Source organism: Drosophila mojavensis, unplaced genomic scaffold (genome assembly GCF_018153725.1).
Source record: "Drosophila mojavensis isolate 15081-1352.22 unplaced genomic scaffold, ASM1815372v1 contig_19, whole genome shotgun sequence".
NCBI lineage: Eukaryota > Metazoa > Arthropoda > Insecta > Diptera > Drosophilidae > Drosophila > Drosophila mojavensis.
The window spans coordinates 909572-921049 of NW_025318726.1; the positions used below are offsets into that span (position 1 = coordinate 909572).

The window sequence follows — 11478 nt, forward strand, 5'->3', positions numbered from 1 at the left end:
GACGGCGACGGCGACGTCGGCATCAGCGTCGGCGCTCAGAGCAGCCGCAGCAAATGCAACCTGCGCATGTCCAGCGTGCATTAAGGTGTTATACTACAATTGGTGGTCAGTATGTTAATTAATGAACGCTTAAATGTTTTCAAAATTCATTTAATATTGATGCCATATATAAAACAATAGTCAAGTCAAATAGATTTTACTTTTAGTTGTTGCTTTTTGCTATGTGCTGTAATAAATCATTTTAAACCAGTTTCATGCAGCGACGCCAACGTCGCATTTCGTCGTTGCTAACGCCAGCGCAGCGCCCATAGCGACAAAGAGCGCATGTCCAGCAGGCATTAGGGTGTTTCAAGTGCTTAGCTTTTCTATATTTTATTTTATTTTTTTTTTTTCAATTATTGCAGCTTAATGCTTAACTCAGTTTGCTAGCTTTTTTGTATCTCTGCCAGCGCCAGAGCACCAAATGCAGTGAGCAGGAAATTACACGCAATTCTTTGAAGGGCGTTGCACAGTGATAAGTAAAAGTAACCGCCTCCTAAATGATGACTAGTCATTTATTAATCGTACCAACAATACCATTTATACACCCACTTTTCACAGACTAAATTGTTGCGTGCCAATAAATTAATTACTCACTTAAAAAAGCAAAAAAATAGCAATTGGTTATTTAAATGCAACATTTATTTTAGAGCAAGGCGAACATAGTGAAAGTTTATTTATATTTATCCAATGAAAAGTGAAAATCCATTTAAAATAACCATAATGTGATCACGATTATGACTAGAACTAATGCAATATGCCATGCTTCCAGTCGATAATATTCAACTGCGGCTTGTATCGCTTCAGGGGAGCTGCAAAAAAGAGGATTTTTAATTAATAAAGAGATCAAAATAAATTTGTTAAATTTTCTATATCTACAGCCACAATATAATAACTATAAATATTAATAATAAATCAGAAATTAGTTATGTCAACAAGATCTCGTCTATATTTAATTTTATATACACATACTTCGGATCTCTGTAGCGATCCATTCCATCCATTTAAAAAAAAAAATTATAGAATAAATTTAGATACTAATTAAAATTTAAAACTATACCAGTTTTGTATTAACAAAACAGAATTTCCGAACAAATCTAAATCTTTAATTTTTACATGCTAGAGTATGTTCATATATATTTTGAAAATGTTTGCATAGTAAACTACGTTTTTATACAGGCCTACGAAATGAAAAGAGTTTAGTGGTTTTCCATATGACTGTCTGACCTTTCGGATAATTGTAAAACAAGTTCATGTTATTGAATTTAGAGAATGGCATATTCAATTAAAATCTTTGACTGTTACATATATAAAGGACACTTTTTTTTCAAAACTATTCAAATATATATTGTATAATATTATCTTAGTCTCCCGGTCTCCCCCGTCCGGTTATCCGGCTATTTTCTATAACTTATAAACAATTCAAGAATTATATTTTTATCACTCACTTATTAGAGCATAGCGCTGTTCCTTCTGCAGTGCCAGATAGTTGACATTGGGTCCGGTCAGATGTTGGGCGGTGCCGCCCATTAGCTCCGGCAGCCAGATCTCATCCAGCACGGCTGGCTGCAGCTCCAGCAAGATGCTCTCGTACAGCCGCTGCAGCTGCGCTGCCCGCTCATCCTCTGTGTGCAGCTGGAGGAGCGCTTTGCATGTGTCACGCACAAGAAGCTGCTGCTGCTGCTGGCCGAGCTTCGTGACTTGGTTGTGCAGCGCATCGATGAGCGCGATGTCTTCGAAGGGGTTGCCCGGCTTCAAGCTAAGCAACTTGCGTTCGTGTTTGCGCCGATTTTTGCTCGAGCGAAATGTTTTACTTAAGATACAAAAAAAAAAAAAAAAAACAACAACAAAAAAGTGAGTGGAAGAGAAAAGAAAATTGTGGAAAATATGCAGCCAAGTGACGCCTTACCCGGTGCCGCGCGAGCTGCCGCTGTGCCGCGACGACTGAATGCTGCTGGTGTCCGACAGCAGATCAGCCTCATCAATATCCAGACCGTGATCGCCGGCGCCATCCGCGGCTGCAACTGTCGTCGCCTGGTGTTTGCGTATGTCCAGCAGACGCTGCTTGTACTCCAGGAACAGCTGCCGATCCGCGTTGAGCGAAGCCTCCAATTGTGCGACATATTCCAGGAGCGAGGGCTTCACACGTTTAGCTGAATATTGAGAGAGATACCAAATAAATTATAATATTAGGCCTCTATAAAGTCGTTAGCTTACCCAACAGCTCAGCTGTACCGTCCTGGTCCAGCAGGCCCGCCTCGTAGATCGCACGCCCATAGAGATGGCCCTTTAGCAGCTGCTGCAGCGGTGCCTCACTGTCCGATGACTCAAATCTCTTGAGTAGCTCGTACGCATCCAAATAACGATCATGCTGTTGCAGCGGGGCCACTAGCGAGTTAGCCACCTGGGCCAGCGGCTCACCTGCACGCTGTGCCAGCAGCAGGACCCGCTGCCAGTCGAGGGTGTGACGGGCGCTGAGTAGCGCCTGCTGCAGCTCGCCGCCACGCTCATACAGAAGACTGGCCTCCTCCAGCTGGGCATTGGAGCGCAAATGATCCGCGTAGGCCACACAAATGCGACGATGGAAATCCGTTTGCGACTGATAGGCGACCAAGGCCTGGTTGTAGAGATTATGCTGTTTGATGAAGTTTAAGGCCAGCTCGTAATGCTCTGCTCCGCAGGCAGCCAAATGATGAAGGGCCAGATCGAAGCGCTTCAGATGTTCGTCAATCTTGAACTTGCGATAGTTGGGCGGCAAGGATTTCAGCTCATTGAGATAGGGCAGAAACTCCTTAGGATCCATTTGCGACTGCTGAGCAACGAAGAGGACTGTGCCGAAATTATATGTGCCCAAAGCGACGTTATACAATTCATTCACATCCACCAGATAAAGCAGATACTTGAGCATCTGTTCGCCCAGCTGGGCATCCCCTTGCTTATGCTGCCAAATGTAGTCCAGAGCCTCTGGCAATTGATTGGCCTTCACATAAGCCGTTATAATGGGCAGGCGGAAGCGTGCCTTCTGCTTAGGATCGTCGGTGCTGGTCATCTGCTTGATCAACAGCGCGCAGATGGTGGACACCTTTTGGTCCACTTTGAAGTCGGGCGGAGGACGTTGCTTCACTGTGTTATAGTTGCTGCCATACATGCCCAATGAATAGTCCTCGTTCTGCAGCTCGTTGATGAACAGACATATCCACTGGCTGTCCTGGATCTGGTCCAGAAACTCACTCACACTCTCCACGAATTTCGCCATGTTGTGATCGCAGATGATGTTCATATTGATGCGATGTTTGCGCAGCAAGCACATCGGCTGATAATAGTCGCCACGATTCAACGACTTGCCGATCAAGTCGAGAACGAGCACACGTGGACAGATCACCTCCAGATTGCCGCGAGGCAATTGCAACACCAGTCGGGCACCACTCGCTGGTGTCACTAGCTTGGCGCCGCGCTCAATACTGCGCGTGCCTACGGCGCACTTGTCGCTCAGCCGTATGAAATGCAATGCATTCAGCTGGGTATATATCAAATAGTCGCCGACGACACAGAATGAAGTGACATCCTCGGCAACCCTTTTGCCATCCACATGTAGCTGCTGCTGCAAGTGCAGCGAAATCAGTTCACCTGCAATTTTAGAGAAAATGTTATTAGAATCGATTAAACTTTGCAGCAGTTATATAACTTACCAGCTGGATTAGAGGGAGTTGTGTGCATTATCATGTAGTTCACGGGAGTTGATAGCTGCAAAGAGTTGCGCAATGTCTTCAGCTCACCGTTGGGTGTCAAGATTATCTCGTAAATCTGCTCATTTTCGAGGGTCTGGATATAGCAACGATCCTTGCTATTATTAGGCACGGTTAGAGCATTCACAGTGCCAGGAATTCTCGAAGATGTTTTCAAATTTCCCTTGTGTAGCAAAAGGATGTTCGTCTCCTTATCCACACTATTTACGGCCAGCAAAAACTCATTGCCAAAGCAGCTTAAATTGGTCAACTGGTTTCTCGACAAGGGCTGACTCAGCTGGCAATTAAACTCAATTCGATCGTCTTTTGGGTGATATGAGTATATACAATGATCGCTCGTATATAGATAGATTTCGTTTTCGGACGTGATCACAGCATTAATGTCGCTCTTCAATTGGACGACGCGCCAGGCCATTGGCGGTGGTATCACAGCTGTCGAAAACCGGGTCAATAGCAAACGCTTGCCATCGATGACATAGACAATATCCGTGCTGGGCTGGCAATCGATGCCAAAGCGAAAGCGATGGGTATAATGTTTGCCACTCATCAGCAGGATATGCAGTGTGTGCTCGGCACCAAGGCGGTTGTCCCAATGGAACAGAGCAAGCGAATCATATTGCTCCTCAAAGATCAGCACCTGTTTGAGATACCAATGATAGTTGCCAATCGTGTAGAGATAAATACTCTGCTTTTCCGCAGTCTTAGTGTGCAGCGCCAGGATGTCTGAATCGTCGCTCCACGCCAACTGCACAATGGGCTCCACTGTCAAATCGAATGGCAAGTCGAATTCACGATGACGCAATCCGTTCTTCTCGAACAACGCCACAGTCGATTTGCCGGACATGATTTGTGGCTGGGCAATCCAATTGCCGCTCGGCCGCCAGGCTATCGGTGCTTGCAACCCATTCCATTTCTCTGCAGCATACTGCAGCTTGCCCTCAGAGTCGTAGACGTTAAATGTGCGACCCACGTTGGCGGCCACATAGGACACAGCAAAATAGGAACCATCGCCGCGCCAGGCAACCTGTACCTCCTGTTTGCCAAACAATACAATTGTAAAAATGTTTATGTACATGTACCAAACTTTGTCACTCACCTGCGGCAGCAGATTGACATTTGATGGGGCAACAAACTCCGCTGACTGCTTGGCCGCCTGCTTGCCAGCGGACCCATGGAACTGTGTCTCTTTCTTGCCCCAGCCGACGTTCACGAACTTCTGATCGTCAGCGAGACTCGCATCTAGTGGCTGTTCAGCCAGTACATCATATGTGCACGTCATTACAACCACATTCTTTGTCTTGGTTATAAAGGCAACCACCTCCTGATTGGGTGACCAGGCCATGCACTCAATGCCCACATCACAGTAGGTGCCCTCACGCTGAAACAGCGTATCAGGATCGATGAGCATCACCTCGCCGGCAGCCGTGGCAACGCATATTGCGTTATCCAGCTGTAAATACTCTGCGCCGACAATGTCCGGCAGTTCGGCAACAAGTTTTGGTTCCCGAAACGAGCTGGCATCGTTATCAACAGCGTATATATTGCTGTCAGTCACAATGTACGTGGTCTCATGGCCACTTCTTTCGAAATCCGGCTGAAGCAAGATTTGATTGCCACTTGGAATACCAGTTCTCTGCTCCTTACAATATTGTAGCTTCAGATTTCGCATCTTAGTTTGACTTATTTATTGTCATGCAATAACAACGTGCGCAAATCTAAATACCAAATAAGAGGCACAAAAATACTTCAATATCGATTACACTTATATCGAATATAAATCGAGCTATTGCTGTTATAAATTTATAATTATTAACAAATGCATATAAAATAACACGCGATTAAAGAACTAATATGCTTACATCAAAATTATTTTTATAAAAAAGAAAAACTTTAATTTATCAATTTAAAAGTATTCTTGTAGTATTAAAATTTAATTCCTATTTTATTATAATGTTTAAAATACAAAATACCTAACATTGAAAACAATTTAATCCTGACTTAAATTGTTCTTTAAAAGAAATGTTTATGTTAATTAACTAAACAATTACCGCCTTCTATAATCGGTTGGAAGATATCGATAAATGTATTCTTTTTACAATCGAATCAACGAGCTAGTTCGTAGGTCAAGTTGAATGAGTCGTTTGATCGAACCTATCCCAAACGAATAAGCAATCTCTTTCTTAGCTCTGCTAAGTTTTATAATTTTAAATAGGTAAACGTTAGATCAATATTAAATAATGGGTATCAAGGGTTGCGAAGTGCAATTGGACAATCCATGGAATACGTACTACGCTGGGCAAACAGTCAACGGTCAGGTGAAAATCACCTTTGATTCGCCCAAAAAAGTAAGAGGTAAGACTTTTATTTAAATATATATATATATATGTACATATATGGATTTCAACACAACTATAATTGAGCCCGTATTGCTTATAAAAGTGACGACATGAAGTATTGAACAGATGACAGTGAAATCATTAGCTCGAATTCCATTCTAGGCTTGAGCTGTAGCTGCATTTCTAGTTTCTCCTCTCGCTTGTAAAAAGCCGGTCCCGTTAGGCATTTATTATTACATATTTACATATGGATGGACCTTGTTTTCTTCAGAATTTTAAATAGAATAAAATAAAAAATGATTCAACCACATATATAAATGTCAAAATTATATCATAAAATAATATAAAATAAATTATAAAATATTAAAATGTATCTAGATTTTAATAAGTGTCAACACATTTATACGCAATAGTATGGAATGATGCTGTTCGCGATGATGTCATCGGTTTGGTAGGCGAGAGTCGCATTCGCCACAGTAGTCTGTTATTTATAGCATATAATATACTCGCAGTCCACAGGCAAGGCGTGGCGCGACAATAAATTGTTTTCTTTACAAACACAGTGGGGAAACAGATGCAATAAACATTCTTAACCACTTGTGCTATTGCAGGCATTATCATACGTTTCTTGGGCGAAGCCAATACGGAATGGACCGAGGAGCGTAATGTGACGACGAGCGAGGGTAAGACTGAGAACGAGATCACGAGCCTGAAAGGACATGAGGAGTACTTCAAAATACAATACTATTTGCTCGGCGGCAAAAACAGTAAGGAAATGCATTAAGCGTCCAGAATTCAGTTTTAAATTTAATACTTGTGTAGGCTCCGAGACTGAGCTACCGCCGGGCACACACACGTATCCGTTTACGTGCGCCTTGCCTCCAAATCTGCCCTCATCATTCGAGGGTGAATTTGGACATGTACGCTACACTATCAAAGTGACTTTGGATAGGCCATGGAAGTTCGATCAGGATATGAAAATGGCCTTTACTGTCATAGCGCCAGTTGACCTGAATCTAAATCCGCGTGTCAAGGAGCCGTTTAAGCTGGAACTGGAGAAGTCATTCTGTTGCTTCTGCTGCCGTTCCGGCCCCTTGACTGTCGTCACAAGCATACCACAAACGGGTTACGTATCGGGCCAGATACTACCAATAACCTGCGAGGTGGACAATACTAGCAATGTGAATCTCACCGCTGTTAAATTTGAGTTGCGCAAACTTGTCACGTTCCATACGAATCAGCCGCGCAGCGAGAAACGCGAGTCCAAGGTGATCATTGCCCAACTGAGCGTTGGGCCTGTCAATGCCGGAGAGTCTCGCACGTTTTCACAGCAAATGGAAATACCAGCACTGCCGCCGACCAATTTACTCAATTGCGGCATCATCGCGTTGGACTATGATTTGCATGTCGAGTGTGATGTAAGTGGACCGCATCGTAATCTCACTGGCAAAGTGCCCATCACGTTGGGCACCATTCCGTTGGCTTCCGTAAAGCCACCAGTTGAGGATCCGTCTCTGGCACCCACACAGCCGGTGAGTCCAGTCAGTCCACCGGGCGACGGTGTGGGCGGTGCTCTTGGATGGAATGTGGCAGATAGTGCAGGCGGTGCACTCTACCCTAATATACGTAAGTACAACATTAATCGTCCTGTATAAAATATATTATAATTATTTTCCTTAATTATTGTAGCGCCGCCCCAGTTTGTAGAAACGGAATACCGCGCACCAAAAATAACCGGACGGGATGATTCCGAGCACACACAAATCATTGGAGACAGCACATTCGCTCCGCGCTATCCAACATTTCAATTTAAGAACGCAACAGCTCCGGAACTAAGCCCCTAAGTCTTATCGGGAATCTACTCGCTTCTAATTTGTTAATCTGTCTTCGCTATTGTATATCTCCGTTTTACGTTTTTTTATTGTTTTATTTTGCATTTATATGTAAGCTTTCCGTCCGTAAAGAAAGCATAGAATCTTGGTAAATTTGTAATCTCAATTATGTCGCTCAAATTACGTATATTTGTATTTATGTAAGCGATATTCTAAACTTGCAAATGCTCGTGATAAAGAACACTATATAATATACACATTATATTAAAGGTATACAATTATAATTTTTCTAATCAATAAAAAAGTTTTGGGAAACAATAAGTTAATTTGTGAAAGTAAATGTTGCTAATGTTGTGTTAGTGATTTCTCAATTCTATTCTTATACTCTATTTTTGGCTCTTCCATTACTCTTTTCTTTTTATTATTTCTTATTCTTTTTATTAACTTTTCTTGCAACTTCTCTTATTACCGGCCTTTTTTCTTTTTCTATACTTTACCTCTTCTTATTTTATTCTTTTTTCTTTTTTTTTATTGTTTTTTTTTAACTCCTTTTATTTATTTATTTATTTTATTTTATTTTTTTTTATTATTATTATTATTTTTTTATTTTTTATTATTATTTTAAGAATTATTTTAAGTATGCTAAATATTGTTTAATAACCTACATTTTAATATTTTATTTTTTTTAAGTTTTCTTACTAACACTTTCTTTTCATAGCTTCAATAGTATCACTGACCATATTTGGCTGTGAGACGTGGGCATAGCCGGCCGGACTGGCAAATAAAATACCCCCATCGGGTTGGTGTTACTATTGAAATTATATCGTGTACTTTGTATAGGCTTTTTTAAATTAAAATTGACTCTCATTTTTGTCAATAGCTTTAAGAAAATAAATAAATAAATAAATAAATAAATTCAAATTTTAAGATATGAATCCACCTACTACAAAGCTTGAAAAAATTTCAAAATTAGCGCGAGAATTGCCTTTTAATTCGTCTTTACCAGGGATGAAATGGCATTGCTGCGAATATATCGACATCGTCCCACAGTTACATATATCGATATACCAAAAATTTACAGAAGAAGCCAAAAATTGCGTCATGTAAACAAAATTTCTGTACATTTTACAGTTTGAAGAGCAAACAGCTGTGTGTGGAGTGTTTAGTGTTGGTTAAAAATAATAAAGGAATAGTAAGAAGCGCCTAACTAAGGATATGACAAAATGAATACTACCGAAAATGAGATTCAAATACATGGAAACACTACTAACATTACTGTCAACGAGCAAACCTGTCGGGTTTGTTTGGAGGCTCACGAATCAGCTTTGAGCCTTCACGATGAAATTGAGTTTAATGATCTAAATGTAGAGCTGTGGGAGTTACTAGAAAATGTATCCAATGTGAAGGTAACAACGGTGAATTGTACCAGCCATAAGAAGCGTAACATAATTCGAAAATGATTTACAGTGCGATTGGAATGACCCTAACCTACCCTCACACCTATGCCAGAGCTGTACGCGTCGTCTGATCAGTGCCTACGAGTTTATTCGTGAGGTTATAAGGTCCAATCAGACTCTGCTGGAATTATGTAGTGTTCAGGATGCGGATCAGCAGAGCAAATATCCGGAAATCAGTGAGTTTACAGAATTGGCGAACCATGAAGAAGAAGAACTACTGCAATTGGAAGAATGTGGATCCGTCATTGAGCTGCAAGAGGTGGAACTGGCCGCTGACGATCCGTCCCTAAAGGAGGATCTATGCGAAGTCACTCCATATGCAGCTCAATCATATGAAGGCTCTGAAGAACAGAAATATGACGAACAGAAAAATGAGGCGCCATCTCATGCCGAAGTTCCATCTGACGAGTTGTCCCATAGTGAGATTGACCTCACTGAAATGATCACAGAACTGGTGCCGGAAGAATGTGATGCTGGCGTTATTGATGGTGCAGATAATGATTCAGGAAACAAGAAACGTAGTTCGTACCTAGGAATGCGACTGGCACAGTCGCAGAATTTTATGTACAAATGCGAGAGTTGTCCACGCATTTTTGCTAAGAACGCGTCCCTGGAACGCCACTTTGCAACGGCTCATAGCCAAGCGGCAGATGTAGCCGCCCAGGAATTGGCTAAGGAGCACAGCAGCAGCGGTGAGTTGATCTGTGAGCATTGTCCGCGCATTTTCAAGCGCCAGGATACATTGCGGCGACACATGATTGCCTTTCATCCGGACGTGGTGGCCGCCAGCGGTGGTTCAGAAGATGCTATAGTTAGCGCGACACCAAAGCGTACTGCAAAGAGGCGCGAATGTCCCCACTGTGGCGTTAGCTTTCCCGTTTCCAGTCTGACCATACATATACGGCGGCACACCGGCGAGAATCCATACAAGTGCGACCAGTGCGAGAAGGCCTTTCCACGCAGTCAGGACCTCAGTCTGCACAAGCGTCAGCATACCGGGGAGCGACCCAGCGAGTGCAAAATATGCGCCAAGAAGTTCATCTCGCAGAACAAGCTGGCGCGGCACATGCGCCTGCACACTGGTCATCGACCGTACGCCTGCGACAAGTGTGACAAGAGCTTTGTGCAGTCCAACGACCTGAAGATCCACATGCGACGGCACACGGGCGAGCGGCCCTACGCGTGCAACGTTTGTGGCAAAAGCTTCGTTTGCGGTTCTTTGCTGAACATCCATCGGAACCAAAAGCGACACTTTGAGACTGCAACAGAAGGCAACGGTACCTTGGAGTCTGATCCCTATGAGAATAGTCGAGTGAACAAGCGTCGGGCCGAGGACATTGAACGAATGCGACTACAGCGCGAGAGCGAGACTCAACCATCTGCAGTCCGGCCCTACACTTGTGGCGTCTGCGGAGAAAACTTCAATATTGGGGCTCTACTCACGAGACATCGCAATAAAATGGGTCACTATGAGGTCGGCAAGGTAAACTATGGCGATCCCTACGAACGAAGAATCAGGAAGCAGCAGCAACAACATCGGCTGAGAGTTTTGCTATGTGAAGATTAAAATATTTGTTTATAATAAGATTTTCAAAACTACAATTTTTAATCTGTTAATTTCTGATAATGAAGAAACATTTTATCTACCCGTTCTTCTTATGAATTGGAAATAAGGTTAAAAAGAAAAATTATACATTTAATATATATTTATTTATATAAGTATAATATATAGAATTATCACTTAAATAAATATGTAAGTGGAAAGTTTTTTTTTTAAATATTGTATATTATTAATGCCATTTTATATTAAATGTACATTGTACAATCCAATTATTAATCTACCAACAACTAAAGTATTTTAATTTTATTTTTTATGAACTGGAAGGTATAATAACAAAAACAAAAAAGTAGAATATTATTACCTATATTATATATACATATATTATACATATATATATATATATATATATATATATATATATATATATATATATATATATATATATATATATAAAGTGAAATAAAACACATAAACAAATAAATGGGTGAAACAATCTTTGTTTAATGC

At 41.7% G+C, this 11478-nt stretch overlaps 3 protein-coding genes across 3 annotated transcripts; 2 read left to right on the forward strand and 1 right to left on the reverse strand.

Annotated features, from left to right (window-relative positions):
• Positions 1-659: 659 nt before the first annotated feature.
• LOC6572502 (putative elongator complex protein 1) lies at positions 660-5512 on the reverse strand. Its single transcript, XM_001998573.4, has 6 exons — positions 4882-5512; positions 3729-4818; positions 2257-3666; positions 1949-2192; positions 1488-1852; positions 660-851 (listed from the first exon to the last, which is right to left on the reverse strand). The coding sequence occupies exons 1-6, from the start codon at positions 5452-5454 to the stop codon at positions 787-789; spliced, it is 3747 nt and encodes a 1248-aa protein (XP_001998609.1). The 5' UTR covers positions 5455-5512; the 3' UTR covers positions 660-786.
• A 396-nt stretch (positions 5513-5908) lies between these two features.
• LOC6572501 (arrestin domain-containing protein 17) lies at positions 5909-8226 on the forward strand. Its single transcript, XM_001998572.4, has 4 exons — positions 5909-6137; positions 6733-6888; positions 6944-7747; positions 7811-8226. Exons 1-4 carry the CDS (start codon positions 6023-6025, stop codon positions 7963-7965), a joined length of 1230 nt encoding a protein of 409 aa, XP_001998608.1. The 5' UTR covers positions 5909-6022; the 3' UTR covers positions 7966-8226.
• Positions 8227-9043: 817 nt separating this feature from the next.
• LOC6572500 (zinc finger protein 569) lies at positions 9044-10999 on the forward strand. Its single transcript, XM_001998571.4, has 2 exons — positions 9044-9359; positions 9421-10999. Exons 1-2 carry the CDS (start codon positions 9177-9179, stop codon positions 10975-10977), a joined length of 1740 nt encoding a protein of 579 aa, XP_001998607.2. The 5' UTR covers positions 9044-9176; the 3' UTR covers positions 10978-10999.
• Positions 11000-11478: the final 479 nt, after the last annotated feature.